Source organism: Bactrocera neohumeralis, chromosome 2 (genome assembly GCF_024586455.1).
Source record: "Bactrocera neohumeralis isolate Rockhampton chromosome 2, APGP_CSIRO_Bneo_wtdbg2-racon-allhic-juicebox.fasta_v2, whole genome shotgun sequence".
Classification (NCBI taxonomy): Eukaryota; Metazoa; Arthropoda; class Insecta; order Diptera; family Tephritidae; genus Bactrocera; species Bactrocera neohumeralis.
Window position 1 is genome coordinate 84188630 of NC_065919.1, and position 18796 is coordinate 84207425.

The 18796-nt window shown below is 35.6% G+C and overlaps 1 protein-coding gene across 20 annotated transcripts in view; it reads left to right on the forward strand.

Moving 5' to 3' along the window:
- The window catches only part of LOC126767862 (protein lap4), a 162896-nt gene extending 146011 nt beyond the window's left edge, over window positions 1–16885 (forward strand). For 14 of the 20 annotated variants that reach the window (XM_050485541.1, XM_050485548.1, XM_050485546.1 and 11 more), the window contains 3 exons: window positions 1518–1650; window positions 2656–2841; window positions 12011–16885. In XM_050485541.1, the coding sequence (XP_050341498.1) occupies window positions 1518–1650; window positions 2656–2841; window positions 12011–14143 (2452 nt within the window). In that variant the 3' untranslated portion in view covers window positions 14144–16885. The remainder of the gene's footprint in view (window positions 1–1517; window positions 1651–2655; window positions 2842–12010) is intronic. The other 6 variants (XM_050485544.1, XM_050485549.1, XM_050485556.1 and 3 more) reach the window with 4 other exon arrangements.
- Window positions 16886–18796: the final 1911 nt, after the last annotated feature.

Here is an 18796-nt window from a genome sequence, read left to right on the forward strand (position 1 = left end):
GACGAGTGGAGCAAGAACGCGTTTCATACCCAAAACATCGACCAAACATTCGAACGGTCTCGCGTGAGTTGACGAGTTCTCTTTGCATCTCTCTAACACATGTCTGACACTTGCCTGATGATTTTCTGATTTCCAAGCACCATATTCTTCAGTTTTTTAGTATTTTCATCAGTTGAAGATGTCGTAGGCTGTCCAGAACGAGGCATATCTTCAACGATATCTCGACCGGCTTTGTACCAATCGTGGGATTGTATTATTGATAAAACTGAATTACCGTAAGCTTCTTCCAACATTCGCAACGATTCTGCACACGAAATTTGGTTAGAAATACAAAATTTGAGGCAAATTATTTGTTCGATATTTTTATCAATTGTAAAAGTCGTAATGCACTACTAAGGTGTACCGACTTAAGCAGCTGCTGTAAAGAAACTGGTTGACAGATCGCGCTCATATTTGTCATAGTAATTGAGGGCCGTCCTACCAACTTGGCAAAATATTTTTTTTGAAATGTCATTTATTCGAGGAATTTAAATTACAATTTCCGGGTATCTTTTCACACTGTATTTTGTTCGGTTTATTTATCTACATTTTTGAAAATGTTTGTTTTTGTTGTGTGATCAATTTTATTTCCACTTGCAAAAGTATCTCTTTCAGATAGTTTAAGTGAAACAGACATACAATATTTTGAAACTTGATAACTCTTCAAAAAATATTGTGTTAGGGTGCATATATTTGTTTCAGTTAAAAAGTGTTAGAACTTAATTTTGCATACTTTATTATCACATCTTTTTCATATACCTAAATAGTTTGCTAATTGACTAAATTAAGGGTCTCGTGAAACAATTAAGAAACGAACTTTGTAAATATAAATGAAAAGTGACTTAATAAACAACGTAAATATAGTTTTTCTCATGAGAGAAATATCATTTCTTGCACGATATTTTGTTGTATATACTATATATTTTGACAAGTCAGCACTTAGAGAATAAGCCGATTTCATAACATAAAGACTCGAATCACACATTTCACATATTGTACAACAACTTCAGCGCAGGTAAATAAATATACATAAATACATAATATTCAATGTTTTGGCATTTTTAAGTAACGCACGCGGCTCACAAACAAACACCAATCAAGCTCTGTTGTTAAGCGCTTCCCCTCCCCCCTTTCGTTAAATATACCGTGAACGCAATTATTATTTTGGTAATTTTACATCCTATACCCACTTGTAAGTAAATATTGGTTGCGGTGTTTGTATTTATTAGCTCGATTTCCGTAATTATCTTTATATTTTGTATTGTATATTTATAATTTTTCAAATTTTAGGTAAATATTTTTACGTAACTCTTCCGTATTTAGGGATCCTACGTTTTCCTTTTGTGTAGCAAGGTTTGGTTTTTCCCACGGCTTACCTTTTTATTTCCAGGAAAAGTATTTTTCAAAGAATTTTATTTTTCAGTTTCTAAGTAATGTGGAAAATATTAATTTCATTTACTTTTTTTATCCCTCTGCAGTGCTGAGAAACGCGCGTCTTGGCGTGCTGCTCGCTTGCGCTCATTGGAACAGGGCGCTCAGGAGGCGCAGAGCGTCATACAGAATATGAACAAAATCGCAGATGATCTGCTGACGACACCCGTCACCGCCGAGGTTTGTATGCACAATTTCGATGCAATAAATTCTAATCATTACAAACTATAAACATTACATACATGATAATCATTATTAATCATTATCGAATTAAATAAAAAGCTCCTTAAAAGTCCCCACCCGCAGTCTAATGGCTAGCTAATACATTTCGTAACAGTTTTGCTTGAACTAATTACATAACGGTTTGTTACCAAATGTCGTAACCCAAATGCATAAAATACATACTTACATATACGCCAAGTGAATAAAATTACGGTGCTTGTGTTTTTTTTTTGCATTACTACTGCCTTATATAACTGCATATACATATAGTACATATATAATATAATTGTTTAATAACTAACTTTCAAACTGAAGACTAATTTCGAATACATTTAGATTATATGCATAAATTCGGAACAAAAATTCGAAACTAATTCAACTAATTAGCAGAAAGAATGTATATTAGCAGCAGACAAGTTATAATTACTTATGAGTAGAGCTATTTTAGAAAGGTCTAATGATTCTCAGAAGTAGTACGAATGCTTAATGGATTCTTATACAGCCAATACAATTTCCCTTCTGGTCTCAAAACTCTTTAAAACATCTTTTCAATATTTGTGGCCAAAACAGTTAAGCTTAAAAAGCATCATGCTATAAAAAATATAAAGACCAATGGCGATATTAGATATAGCAGACCTTTTCAAAGTACCATTATTTTTGTTAAAGTACCTAACTTCGAATCGCTAACCTTTAGAGACTGGCGTAACGAACAAACATCGCGTTTAAATTAGCTGTATAAACAATATATTTTCCCGGATAACTTTATTATTGTTTTGTAGAAAACAAGGCGCTGAAACGTAGGCTAGCAGAATCTCTATGAAAAAAAAAATCTCTATAAAAAAATATTTTATTTAAATACCTCATTTATTCGCCAAACTACACCCATACATTTGGCATGCATACGGTGAAATACATTTGCTAATCAATTTGCATTATCATTATTCTTCTCATATTTATTTGTAGCAGACTAAAAAGATTGTTTTTCCAAAAATCGCAATTAAATCGAGCGATGGTCCGGTTATAATACGTGAACGTGAAAAAATACTCGATGAAAAAATTGTGCGCCGCACCGAAGAGGTGCCGTGTCCGTTAACGGGGCGACCTCAACTGCGAACTGTCGAGTACATTGAGAAAACCATCGAAACTGAGGTTAGCCGTGCACTTATCCAGTTCATATTGGCATTGTATAGAAAAAAATTAAAAATTGGTGGCGATTTTAGTTAATTGATAGTATTTAGTCAAAAAACACGCATCACGTTTTCTTCTTACAATATTCACACGTTAGATATATATACATATATATATATAGATTTTTTCAATTTTGACACTTCCTCGTTAATTGACATTTGTAAGCGTTACTTTCGCGTGTTTTTGTTATAGCGCGTACAAGCTATTGTCATTTTCATTTATAACTCGTACATATTCTCAGCGGGAAGGAACATTTGGAATATTTTTTGTATATTTCGCATAATATTTTTTTGGCGTAGTCTTAACATAGTATATTTACTTGCATTTGTGCACATTTATTTTTAATTTCCTGCATATACAGTTGTATTTGTTCACATTTTGCACTAACTGTATTATTGTAGAAGCATTTTTGCCAGAGCGTGCCTCAAAATGCCGTGATATTTTAAGAGAAAGTTATTTCATTCTTGAATTCGAAATAAACTAAAGGTTATACTTGAGTAATTGAAAGTGTCATGAACCATGAACTCCTCTCTGAATCCGTAGACTGACTGTATCGTTGGATTGTTTTCCGAAAACAAAGGAGTAGAGAAGTCAAGTCAAAATTGATGTTTCCACACATTCAACAATAAATAGATTATGTTAAAATATCAGCCCATTTTCGGACACCCCCTATAATGAATAATATTTGCAGTAAATCAATTAGTTTGCACCAGCACCAGCAAATTTCTCAAAGCTTTCACAACTCAATTTTATATTTTTGCACCATTTAAATTATATCGTATTATAAACGATTTCTTAGTTTTTTTTTTATTTGTTTGTAGTTTTTGTAGGATCTTTATTTTATTTTTAAAATTTTTACTTATTTTATGACACTGCTTTTATTAAAAAAGATTTGAGATTTGCTTAAGCGAATAAAATAATTTTTGAGACATTTTAAGGGTTTAGATTTAACATCTTGAATACTTTTACTACGATAGCCATTGTGAAAGTGTTCATATCAATTATAAAACCATCCTTTTAGGGCGATAGCCATTCTCCAAACTGTTCATATAATCATAAAATCAATCATCAGTTCTTATGAGGATGATAACCCTTTAGCAAATAGCAACTTATACAACCCATCGATAACAGATCACTTTCTCAACTAACCCCAACTGTTAATTTTAACCAATAACACTTGAAAAACATGCCGACTTTCCTATCAGTATTCTCAGTCAGGTCTTTCATAACAGATTTCGCTATCACATCTAGACTTTCTTGGGAATAGTGAAACTTTTGAAGATACTCGTAGACTGATATATGATATATAGACTGGGTCATCTACATAAGTTTTGAAAATGGAAAATATCATGGTAAAATGAAATCCATTGGAAAATTAAGATTAAATAACAAAAATTAATGGAAAAGTAATTAACGGGCGAATTGAGGTCGGAAAGTGGAAAGAGAGGAGGTGATTTAATGGTTAAAAAAGGCCCATCTTGATTTCCGGCAAAACTACAAGTTTTATGGAAAAATGTTATGCAGTAAAGTTGTTAGTACTGGAAAGACTTACAACTTTTGCATTAACACCTTTTTCACTTAACCTCAAAATTTTCGGGAAAAATCAGATTTTTTTTGTAAATTTCAATATATTTAGAATCTGTTTAAATATAAATAAATTACTAAATTTCATGAAAACACAATGAGGATAAATTATGATAGTATGACATTAAATAAAAAAAAAAAAAAAATAAATAAAATAAATTCATTGAATCGAAAAGGGTTAACTAGCGATTGGTATCTTCTCAATCTGCTACGTTGTAAACTATTGTGCAGCAGTTGAATCGCAAATATATTTTCATGATTCTCCAAACGGAAGAGGTAACGTTTGCTAAATTCTTCAATTGTTTCCTTTACAATAAAAAACTTTAAATGTACATAGAAAGGAGTTCCCACTGGTTTGGATTACTTTTAAATTTGTATTCGCTGCACTACCCCAGATTTGAATACCAAACGTCCGGATCGTTCCAAGTATTACCTTATAAATTAGCAACTTATTCTTCAGACTAAGGCGGGCCAAGTGGACCTCTTATCAATTGATTGTTCCGAAATATTTTGCGCATCTGTTTGTTGGTAACAACTGACCATATAAAGCCACATGAAAGAAACTTTTATATTTAAGGGTTTATATTACTTGAACGGACTTTCGGTATTAATACCAATGTTCCATTTGCTGTGCCACGGTTCTAGAGTACTCAGTTGCAGTTTTCTGGAAACAGTATCAGGGTTGCCACTTGATGCTTGCAGTGCAGTATCAACAGCATCGGTTGCCGTCATTGTGGAGTCAGGGTTGATCACTGGAAGGTCTGCTTAATAAAGCAGTTCCAAATCCCACTCAGCATTCCTTTAATTTGAATAATAGGCCTAGATGCTAGACTTTTTCAAGCTAACTAAGTGCTTAGATCCCAAACATGCTGTAAATTTTTTGGCTTAAAATATTTATTTTATCATTCTATTTTGACTTATTGAAGAAATTCTGCTTTTTAATTAAAAAACCTCACCTGAATATATCGGACTTAAAAAAAAGCCAGGTTTTGAAATCTCTTCTGTTCGGTCGTATAAGAAATATATACTCTACTAGGATAAGTTTTTGTAAGAGAATGCAAATGCAATAAAGTGGAAAAATAAATATTTTCAGTAAATAAATGCAGCGTGTTCGAAACATAGAAAGGTTAGTTAAATCCGAAATTTGAAAAATATTTTTTTATAAAAAAAGACTAGAAACTTGAATGTTTTAAATGTTTATACAAGTTTGAGATTATGACAAAAAGATAGATATTTTCTTAACCTACAACTTTTTTATATAACTTTTTTCCATAGGGCCTTTGTTTTTGTTTTGGCACTGGCCTAATAGTATATGTTTTCCAATACCTAATGTTTTCTTCCATACGAATACAAGACTATCAAGTTATCACTGTGTTATTTTGGAAGATTTTTTTCCACTCTATCGGGTTACTTTTAGTGTAGCCGCGTATAAGTTAAGCCAGTATTCGTAATCACTGACTAAGGTATTCCGACATTTTGTCACCATGTTTGACTACAATTACATTGTTTGCCCACCAAAGTCACTTCAATTGCTGGTGGTTTGGCTATTTACATATGTACATACATACACACATACACCTGCAGAAAGCTGACACATTTTGCTTGCCCTTGGCATAATTTGAAATTTCTTAATGGAATTTCACAGCTGCATGAAAATTGAATAAACTTGGCCAAATCGGGACAAAACCAGCAAATGGCAATGCAAAGTAAACAGAAATGGCGGAAGTGAAATAAAAAAAAATTAAAACAGCGGAAAATGTCACTGCAAGCACGCACACGCCACAAATTGTAAAGAAAGTCGCAGGCTAACTAACACACGACGAATGACCCGGGCGGACAATTTTTGTCAAATTTATAACGGCGCTGGTGTCTTATGACCACATTGTTTCTTTTTTGCGGAATTTTAAGTTAAATGTGTAGTTGTAGTTGCGACAGAAAAAAAAAACTTCGCCAAATGGTTTGGTGGTACGCTGTTGACAGGCTCTGATTGCCCGTCATATAAATATCCTTTTCGAAAACCACTGCCGAAAACGTGTGTAGTTCAATAGTGAATCTTTTTTGAAATTGTTTTCTCAAAAATGTTCCCCTGGGTTCGTCTAAGTTAACCTATAAGCCCACATATCCAATATTTCGGCTCAAGCAAAGCGGAAATGTAATCAGCAAAAAGGAAAAAATAACAAAATAGTTGAAACACAGTGTAGGCGAGGCAGCGTCGCCGCTGCGTTACAGAAAGTTGCAAACGGAAATAACGGTACGGAAAATTCGTACACTTCCGTTTTCCGGTCAAAGAATGCCACAATGCGTAGCTAACAGTTTCTCGCATACAGCAGCTACAAACAAAATGTCTACAAATGCGAACCCAGAACAACATAGTAAAGCAAAAGTTGTGAAGAAGCACAGAGACGTTGAGTCAGAGATGCTTGTGGTTACTAAAAATAAACTTAGTAACTTAAAGCTGTGAAGGTCCAATGCGCGCTTTTATAGGATATGAAAGAGATTGTGTCTTAATGAAAAATGTTCTCACTGAAGTGGAAGTTTCAATTCCAGAATAATGGACTCTAGGTGCGAATCTGCTTTTTAGTTTTCTACTTTCATTTAGAAATAAAATGTCAAAAATCGACAAAAAGATGCCAAGCAGCGAGTTCGTCTATTTCCAACTTCGCAGTACTTCCAGAAAGTGAAGTAAAGTTGACCCTGCGCCAAATTTCAAAATTTCAATTATTTTTTGGCAGTCTTGAGTATTGAGATCAGATTCTCTCTACCTTGAGAACGCTTAAATATGTATTATGGGTAGATGATAGCCTCATGTTGTTGTAGTGGCGGAATTATGCCGAGTTAACAGTCCTTGGCGGGTAAAGATCCGGGCCCATTCCAGTTACGTAGACCCAACAGTCGTGGGAATGGGTGATAGCTCCATCGGTATATGCGCTGTCGCAAAATCTTTTCGTCCCAAGATCGATCGCAAGAGATCTAGTGATCTCTTTGCCCTGAGTAAGGCTGGCCTCTCCCTTGCTGTGGTGCTTTATTTGGGCATTGGGTTATTGTCGTCCAGGCTGTAAGGTTTGGGAATCTTATGTGACGCCATATGCTAAAGCTATGGAAGAAGATGAAGTGGACTAACACATCGGTACATGAGCTGTCGCAAAATCCTTTTGGCCCAAGATCGAACGCAAAACTTAAACTTGGGTTTTCCTCAATTGATACGCTAGCAGCAGCAATATTCTCGACATTACGGACACTTCTTTGTGTCATTGGCACGGGATTTTGTACTGTGCTTGTGGATTCAAATTTTTCCACTAGACTATCAATTGTTGATCTGACAGGACGATTATGACGACTATAAATTGGACGCAGCGCTCTTAAACTTGAGGTCACTGACTCCCAATTTCGGTAGTAAATTTTAATAATGTCGGCTCGTTTTTGGTTCGTATAGCTTTTCATGATAAAATGGCAAACCTTATTGAAGAGAAATGTCAAGAGATCGTGAAAAACTATGGCGTCGTTTGCTGTCCCTATCGGTTTACTCTTATAGCGTTCTTATTGAGAAACCCGCTATATGAAATTTAAAACAACTCGACCGAGTTTCCTTTATATTACACATACATACATATAAATGTGGCTTAATATTATTTCTGCAATCTTGCTCGCTTTGCGACAGGTGCGTGCATCTATGCTTGAATACAACTTCCAATTTCAATGGCTCAGCTGCGCTTCCAGGCCGCAGACATCCTGAGAGCCATAGCCATGCGACATTGAAAATACTTCGCCCGCATCTTGAACATTTCTGCTTTCGAATAAAAATTACAAAAATATACCACAGATTCGAGAACACACCTTTCCATGTGTATGTGTCGCTGTGTTAGCACATTAAATAGACCGGAGACAAGTGAGCGAAATTTATTTAATTCGCTTTTTTACTCAACGACCCAACCCGGCGCGCGGTCGTGCTTATGGCAGGTGGTGATTTTAGATTTTTACCGTTGTTGCTGCGCACACTTTGCTTTCTGCTGTCGTGAGTGCGTTATTTTACGAAATTTTCGCCAAATGCACTCAAACAGAAGGCGTACAAAGTGCACATCTTGCCAACTTGTTCAAGGGCGTACAACAACAACCAGCTGTCGTGTGTGGATAGCAACTTTGCACAGTGCAGGGAAAAAGGAGTTCTCAGAATTTTTGCCTTTTTAAAGTGCAAAGTTTTAGATAAGCTCAGCACACTCAGCGCACTTTGCTTGCAACTAAGGAGCGCATTTAGCGTGAAAAACAAGTAATTAAAAACTGGTTCTCACCGCAGAAATATTAAGTATGCAGAGCATGCTATAAAAATGAAAATTCTAAAGCTCGAGATGTGTCCTGTTGAGGCTGATAATAGAATAAAAGCTAATTAAAAAGCGTGAATGTGCAATTGGATCGAAATTCTGGCGAATGAAACTGAAATTGGAAGGCAGCATAAATCCACAAAGATCCTGAGATGAGCGTACCACTAACAAAAAATCGGCCAACTAGTAAGAATTTAATGGTTTGTTGAAAGCGTTTTTTTCGTTTTTAGTAAAATGTTTATTTTTTTCACTCAAAACTTCCCCTTTAAGAAACCCGCGCCCACCCTGGAACCACATTTCCATGAATTCAGGGTGGCATTTCATTTTTATCATTGAGAGATTTACATCTGCGCACCTGCGTCCAGGTCCCGCCTTTTGCTGCGTAGCAGAAGTGCCACGAATTTCTGGATCCCTGATTAAATTGTCCGCGGTTATTGGGCCAACCAGGTCATCTATGCGTTTTTGTTGCCATCGCACATGTACAAAGAATGTAGGCATGACGGCTCTTCGACTTTTCCTATTCTGAGGAGGTACTTTTTGAAGTATCCGCGACTGGATTACATGTGGGTTGTGTAAAAGTCGGCTTTTCCAAATTTACGGCTTATCCATAAGTTGATGTCTTTTACTAGTCCATCTGCCGCGACTCTCATCCTCCCATCTTCGTTGTCATGTTTTTATTGTATATTTCTTTAGCTTTGGTTTTTCTGTAGCGAGCTGGAAGTTGTGTGAGTTGAGCCCTGCTTGCGTCCGTATCATGACCTGATTAAGCTTTCTTCGCGCTTCTTCTTCGTCTCGTGCTGTAATTACTGCTGCAATGTCGTCCGCGTAGCTAAGTACGTACGATTCATATGGCATTTCGAGTTCTAGCATAGCGTTGTGCTACTCCTGACGTCACCGCTATTCGTCTTGTTCCCTCTCTAGTCTGGTACAACAGGTTTCTGTTACTCTTAAGGTAGGTCCGCACCACAGCCCTGAGGTAGTCGCGGATTTCAAAGCTTTCTTCGAAAACGTCGATCATATCCACCCATCTAGCGCTATTAAAAGCGTTTTAGACATCTAAAGTCGCAAGCACGTGTAGGAGATGAGAACTTTATGCTGACATAGTGAGTAGGTTTGATTGGGTGAGACCGTAGGATCTGAATTGGACTGTTGTAAACTGAGTCTTTCCAAACATTTCACTTTGGCAAAAGGTGAGCAATAGACGAAAAAGTGACAAGATTATTCCAACTCGTCTTTCTCCGTATAGCTCTGGCAATAAGTTTAAAAAAAAAACGAAAGAAATAGTAGGTATGTGTAGTAAAAGATATATTATACTTGTATGTAGACTAGAGGGACAGCTATAACCATCTTGGACGATGTCGACAACGGATGAGTCGACGTTGCGAGTTTTCGAGAGAAAAGTTCTGCGAAAGATTTAGCCACGGCGAATACCGCATTCGATGGAACGATGAGCTGTAGGAGATTTACGACGACATCGACATAGTTCAGCGAATTAAAAGACAGCGGCTACGCTGGCTAGGTCATGTTGTCCGAATAGACGAAAACACTCCAGCTCTGAAAGTATTCGACGCGGTACCCGCCGGGGGAAGCAGAGGAAGAGGAAGACCTCCACTCCGTTGGAAGGACCAAGTGGAGAAGGACTTGGCGCCACGTAGCGAAAAGAAGAAACAACTGTCGCGCTGTTGTTAACTCGGCTGTAATCGCGTAAGCGGTGTCTACGCCAATTAAGAAGAAGAAGAAGACTAGAGGGAGGGAACATTAAGTGAACATATGATTATATAAGATTATTATTTTAAGTTGCGTTCTTAAAATTTTGTGAATTATTTTCGAGACTGGTGTCAAAAAGGAGTTGTATGGGATTTCTTCAAAAAATTTTTCTCATATAAAAAATTTATCATTTTATTAGAATATTTTCACAGATAAATTGTTAAGATTGTATAACAAAGAAATTCTGAAATTTTTGGGTCCTAAAGTCGACCATTGCGACGGCATTTCCGCTGATCCCTCGGAAAAAAGATGCGCCCGCGTTAGCAGAACAACTCCTTATAGAATCATCTAAAGTGAAAAATATGTGTTTTAGTTAAAACTTTGACTTAGAATTTAAAAAATTGGATTTTAGGAAGGCAATTTTACAAAAATTTCAGTGAAAACTTCGCGACATTTTTTTTTAAGAAATGTATCTCAAAGACCTGTTCTCGAGAAATCTTGCCAACCGACTTCAAAAACACAGTTTCGAGAAAAACGTGTTTAAAGACGGCACTTTTAATCTAGCTAGCCTCGAGCACACAAGTTCTCAAGGCTGTATCTCCGAAACTATTACTCGAATCAACTCGAAAATTTATGACAATATTATAGAGATGCTGTAGAACTTAATAAAACAAAAATAAATCGATTTTTTGAAACCCTTAAACCCATGTAACCCCATAAGCCAAAGGATGTGAAAATCGAACTAACTGAGTCTTGGCTCCTTGAAGCTCCAGCTACTGATATAGGTTTTGCAAACATGTAAGCCTCTTTTGGAGAGAAAGGATAGTGACAACTACTTTTTTTCAAGACTCTTTATATCCGATAGCGATAAGAGTTTCGTGAGATAGAGATTTTGTTGTATAAAATTTAAATTCCTTTGAATTAGACTAAGTTATAATACATTTGATACTTTATTACTCTTTTAATTGAATACACCTAAATTAGATGAAATAACATTTCAAAATTATAATTTTCACGATTTTCACAATATTTTTCATATTTTTAGTATTTACTTAATTGATTAAAACATTGCTTGGTGTGGCCTTAAAATTGTATCTGTGCACTTTAAAATTAGATTTAAATGCATGCAAATCATGACTTGGTGTTGCCAGATGGTTTTTGTAACTACTAATCAAAATATATGTATTTTAATGTACCCAGATGTTATGCTTTAATATATTATATTTATAAACATTTTCATATGCCTGCTTGTAGTTAGAAGACCGTAAGCTTTATGCCACATTTAGAGCTGTATATAAAAGTAGCATATACCAGGGCTAGTGCTCACCACCTTTATACCTATGTACACTACAACTTTCTCAAAACTACTTGTACATTATTAAATTACCGAACTAACTACCTTAGCATGCCCGTACTTTACAAGTATTAACGGGTGTAAACAAAAAAAAAGACACAAAAAAATTGAAATGAAAAATTACTTAAAGCGAATCCGAATATTTCCATCTACTTACCACGCAATTCAGGTGGAAACTTGCCAGGAGAAGATAATCTCATTAGAGTTGCAAGATCCAGAAAACGATGATAACGACAGTGACGATGGCGGAAAGGACAAAATTAGCAATCCATTTGCATCATTGCAACATGCAGCAAATGCGAGCCAGCAGGCAGCCACAGTGCTGGCAGCAGCAACACAGGCAATCACAACGATTGAAGATGAGACGTTAGATGATGAGGAGCCACCGGAGTTGTTGAGGGAAACTGCGCTACTGGACACTGTCGACGAGGATGACGATGAGGAAGATGAAGAGGACGATGATGACGACGATGAGGAAGAGGATGACGATGAAGATAGCGAGGAGGAAGAGGAGGACGAAGATGAAGAGGATGCCGCCTCCATTGTGACTGTTCATGCAAATAATGAAAAACTCTTCCTACGCACCGACGATGATTCCGGTCCATCTGATGATTTCGACAGTATTGGCATTTTCGGTCCTTCGTCCATTGATAGCGTGTCGTCCATATCAAAGTTGCGTATACAGCCCGTGCCGATAACAATACACCAGACACTGGCTAAGGAAGTCGTCGTAACAGCGCCTGTTGTACCAGCTGGAGTACGCACAACAACGAAAAACGACTATCCAGCACATAGTATAACCGCAGCAAGCACAATTGTGGAGGTGGTTAATCCACTGATAACCGGCGAGGGGCAGGTGAAAAGTTTGGCAGTGGGAAGCACTGCTCAACGAGAATATCCAATTTTCGACAATGAAATAGAGAAGAGCTTGCGGTCGAAGCCATATGATGACCATATCGAAGATATTGTCAGGCGGAAAGGTGGCTATGACGAAGCAGCGGAAGATGAGCCTGATGATGACGATGAGGCTGAGGAATTTTCAGCTGCAGCGACAGGAGTGTTACGTAGCGACACGTTTGTCATGCCGACAGTGCGGCAACAACAGCAACAGCGGCCACCGGAGGAACTCTCATTGAATGCCAAAATGAAGAATGTGTTGGTGGAGTTATTGGAGAACGAGCGTGTTAAATTGAATTTGCAGAAGAGTCTGGAGGAGGATGAGGAGGCACAGCATGAACTCGCCTATGGGGATCCTGACGATGAACAAGACATGGTTGACTATGTCGCATCACATGGTGCAAACCTCAGTGGGATTAGCCGTTCTGCAGCTAGAGCTGTTAGTGATGATAACGGTAATGAGCGACTGCTGCAAGAGCTAATAAGAGACAGTAATAGGAATACAATTAAAAAGCTAGCAGTTGGTTACGACGATGAAGAAAGTGAGGAGGACGATGACGGCGATGAAGAGGATGAAGAGGAAGAGTCTTTAGACTCCAGTGATTCGGAAGAAGACGGCGAAGCTGACGATGACGATGAGGCTGTAAATGTAACTTTTGTCGATGGTTGCCAAGTGATTGAGAATCCCAATGCGGAGTCAACATTAAAATTGCAAAAATCACAAACATACACTTCGATGAAAGAGGCGGATCAAACCGAAGCAAGCAAGCAAAGTGGCGCCGCACAAGAAGACGTAGACAAGGACATCGAACACACTGTCGAAAAACTACAAGCCGAACAACGTAAGCTCGAGCAGATCACAAAACAACTACGCAAATCGGTGGAAAACCTGCTGGCCGATGACGATGAAATCGCAACGGCAATCAGCCAAGCAGTCATAGACGACGACGATGATGTGGTCATAAAGCCACCGAAGCAAAATGTTGTGCACACTGTAGAAACCAAGACTGTCATCGGCGACGATGGTGTCAAGAAAACCATTATCACCGAGACGATACGCAAGCCGGAGCATAAGCAAACGCAACGCGAACCGCAAGACGAAGAGTCCGGCGAGGCACTTTTCAATAAACTGCTGCACGCCGGCGGCGATCACAAGCAGATATTCGATCAGCAAACGGGCGAGAGTGTAATAACGACGACCACCACCGATGCCGACGGCACTGTCACCACCACAACAACCACAATTTCGAATGTGATTAAAAGCGGCATCCCCAGAGCGGTGCTGCTGAAATCAGAAGCCAGCTCAGCAGGCACCAGCAGCAGCAGCAGCACGAGTGCGCATACGAAACCAGAGAAGCAACAACATAGCAAACAAAAACGAAAAGGGAAGAATGGCAAGAAGTAAATGTGACACAAAATAAATGGCAAGGCATTGCACTAAATCTAACAGCAGCCCGGCAGCGCTGCACAGTGTCTACAACTGCATGCAGTGGCGTACATATTTATGTGTAGGGGGGAAGGAATGATAGATATGTGCAAACATATTTACTCTTTCTGCAACCAGTTGCATTTGTAAGAGAAGGGAAGTGGGTGTATATATAGTATATGCATAAACATATTGTGTAGGATTATGCATAAACAAGCGAGTAGCGAGTATAATATATACTAGTTAGAAATGTATACGAGTTTAAGTGTCCAGTAGAGGAGCTAAAGACGGGATCAGCAATTGCTTGGGCGTAGATTAACAGGCGACAGCAAGTTGCATATTTGGTGATTTGCAGAAATTTCGAAAATTGCGCTGAAAATATAAGTGAATGACATTTCGAGAGAAAAAGAATATTACAATTTTTTTTTTAAATTATATTTTTAGTTTAATTGCAGCTAATAAAGCAATTTATATTGGGTAGTCGTAAAAGTCTTTTCGTATTTTGTCAATTAATTGTTTAATAAAAAAAATAAAATTCGGCGAAACTGTAAAAAAGTTACAGCTGTTCAAAAATGAGTGAAAATAATGGAGAATTTCGCTATATTTTGAAATACGAAAATACTTTTTCGACTACCTAATATTACTCGAAAGTGTAATGTAAAGTAATTGCCACGAAATTGTAACGGAAAATTGTATGCCGTTATTTACTGCGATTTGCATGTCGCATGTTATTACAGCCCTAGCGCCCCAACATATGAATCCCGATTTTATATTTTTACCGTTTTATGATATTTTAATTGTTTACATTTACTACAGCATATTATTTAATTGATAGTTATTATTTACCGTTTTAATTAACCACCATTCGCATTTATCATTTGTAACTAATTTAGCGTCCATAATATAATTTGTTGTGTTTATATGCATTTACAATGACGATACCCAAACGACATTAGTTTTAGTGATCCCACAAAAATTCTCAAGAAATGCTAAGATCCACCACGTTTTCGTTGATTGATTTTCTAAGCAAAAGATTTCATTTAATTAATTTAAATAAAATTATTATTTGCTTATTTGCTAACGAACTAATTTTTACCTTTATTTTTGCCGTCTTTTTTACTTTATTTTCATTGCTTCCCCAACGTTTATGCGGTTTGTTTTGTTTTTAGGCGAAAAAGTAGCGTTGCACACGCTAAGTGAGAGCTGAAAATAGCTTGTAGCGCTAGTTAAGCATAAGCTAGTTTGCTACCAATAAGACGATGAGCAAGATAACGCTTGAAGAAATTTAAAATAAAAAATTTAAAAATATTATTTTATTAAAAAAAGTAAAATATTATAAATAAAAAATTTAAAAATATTATTTTTATTTTTAAAAATATTAAAAAATTGAAAAAATTTATTTTTATTTAAAAAAAGTTTAAAAAATTTAAAAATATTATTTTTCAAACAAAAGAAATATAATTAAAATTGATTTAATGCAAAAAAAAAATAATAAAAAGAAATGAAAAATTAAAATGATCTTTTTTTTTACTTAAAAAACAAAAATAAAAATAAAATTAAAAACATTATTTTTAAAGCAAAAGAAAAATATTTGAAATTGTTTAATGCAAAAATATAATAATAAAAAATTAAAAAATATTTTTTTTTTATTTTATAAAAAATTTAAAAATATTATTTTTAAAGCAAAAGAAAATAAAAACGAAAATAACGAAAATTTTAACGAAATCCAATCAGACAAAAAATTCGTCCTTTTAGCATGTAATTTGACCTGTCCAAAATTTTAAACTTCTAATGTGAAAGAATTTATTACAAAAAAAAAGAAAGCAAAAAATTATAAAAAATCAAAAAAAGAAATATTTTTTGTATTTTAAATTTTAAACTTTTATGTAAAACAATTTATTCCAAAAAAAATATAAAAAATTGGAAAACGAAATATTTTTTATAACCCAAAAAAATATTAAAGATTCTCAATTTGCTGATTTCGCTTAAAACAACCTTAAAAATATATAAGTGTTTTATCTTAAGTAATTCTATGTAATTTTTTTTTTTGCATCATTCCGTACGTAATTTGATTTCTTTACAATAATTTAATAATAAAATAGCAAACTGAATGTATTTTGCAATAGACTTAAGTTACATTTACACACACACACACAAAATGCGTTCAACGATTTGTCTATATTAGTATGTGTGTGTATGATGACTACAGATATACTTATTTGTAATGCAAATTGTAATTGAATTGTACGGTATTATAACATTAGATATACAGACATACAAACTTTCATACAGGTGTAAATTCAATGCACAACTAATAAATTAAGAACAGCGTGTGTCACTGCGGCAAAGACGCAAATATACAAATATACAAACAAGCAAACATACAAATATGAAGCATCATTTAAATATACAATATATCAGCAATGTGGCAGCTCACTGCTACCAAACACACATACATATGTAAACATGCATGTACAACTGTACAATAACTACATGAACACACAGACACATTTGAATGCATACTAGTATGCATGTATGTGTAACCCTCAACTGAGCATATGCAACCAGCATATGGCAAAGTGAAATTTGTAAAGTGACAATTTTATAAGAACTTTCAACGAAAAAAAAGTTGAAAATATTGCAAACAAATTATTGAATATATTTTATAGTAGATAACTGAATTTAAATGTAATAAAATTTGAATTACTTTTATTAAGAGAATTTGTTATTTATTTTTATTGGATGGAATATGGTAAGTGAGCTGAAATATTTTCACAATTTCACACAGTTGAAATATTTAAGCATTTTACTTATATAGATTGAATTTATAATATATACATATATATGTATATACATAGAGAGATTTGATGTTTTGTATACCTCCGACACAATCACATAAAATTTTTAAATCTAATACTCTTTATTATCACTAAATTGCCGGCAAATTGAGATATTTCAAATATTTTATTATCACTTATAATTTTAAATAATTAAGTATGAAAATTGAATGGTTGTCTTATGCCAGATTACTAATTTGATGGGTCGAAAGATATACAATAATATGCTAAAACACCATTTACATACATATGAGCTGGTGGATGCATGGAAAAGTAACAGTAAGATTAGCCAGTGCTTAGGGGCATACATAGTGTGACAACTTAAAAAGACTACTGCATCGGTTGTTTTAATATTTTTAGTATTAGTATATTTATACTTCCTTCAAGAATCGACCCGATTTCATCCATTTTTGCCAATACTACATTCTACTAATATGCCATATATGTACTAATAAAATGTTCCCTGAGGTTCATGGTACCATGTTATGCGTTTGTCGCATGGGGCTAGGTCAAGCTTTCGCCCAATTTGTTCCTTTTTAGTCACAAATATACACTGTTATCAGTAAAACACGCTCTCTCTCATTTTCATTGAGATAACTCACACGCTGGCCGATATACTATGCGGTATGAAGTCACCTGGAAGTTCCAAAATCGTTGTATTATATATGTGTACGTGATCTAAAGAGAATATTGACACGATTCAACCCAATTTCGACACACAGACATACCATTGTCAGGAAAAGATTATTAGGGAAAGCAATCGACGCCATATTTTTTCCCATCCTTTTGACATTCCTCTTCAGAAAGGTTTGCCATTTCATCATGGAAAGATATACGATCCAAAAACGAGTCGAAATTATTAAAATTTACTACCGAAATTCGGAGTGAGTCTCAACTTCAAGAGCGCAACTTCCAACCTCTGGTCGTATGGTCGTATGGTCGTCATAATCGTCCTGTCAGATCAACAATTGAGCGTCTAGTGGAAAAATTTGTATCCACAGACACAGTACAAAACGTGCCTGTGAGACAAAGATATGACCGTAGTGTCGAGAATATTGCTACCGCTAGCGCATCAATTGAGGAAGACCAAAATCAGTCTCTCATACGTCGTTCTCAAGCGTTGGGCCCGCTTGAATCACTAGAATTGTCGTATATTGTTGAATTGGGCTGAGCATGAAATGATCCGGATTTTCATCGAAAAATCATCTCCAGCGATGAGGCTTATTTCTGGCTGAATTGATTTGTCAATAAGCAGAATATGCGTTATTGGTCAGGCAGCTATTCACGTTTACTCCATGAGTCACTGTTGCATTCCGAAAAAATTACAGTTTGGTGGGGCTTATGGCCGGCGCACATAGGTTTCTGCTAGTGCATACTGCGGCTAAAAATATAAGGAGTTGTCGCAGGACAATGACATTTGGTACATCATTGTTTTGGATTCCAATCAAGAAAAAAATGAAAAAAACAAAATCACGCCCCCTTTTTTACGCCCATCTCCCATATAAGGTGAAACTTATTTTTTGACCTACATCACTGATTTTTGGTACATAGCATTTTTATGATATTATATATGTTGATGTTAAATTTCAATAATAATATTTTTACGCCCACCTCCCATACAAACTAAATTCTCTTTTATCAAGTCTCTTTTAGCAACTTTTTTACATCTTCGTGGCATTCTAATTTTTTAAATTTTATTTTAGTACGAAAAATGTTTATGTACGGATCCGAAGACATTAATAAGTGATGCATCACATCTTCGTTAGTGGATATGCGTCCAATTCTTCTGGAATGA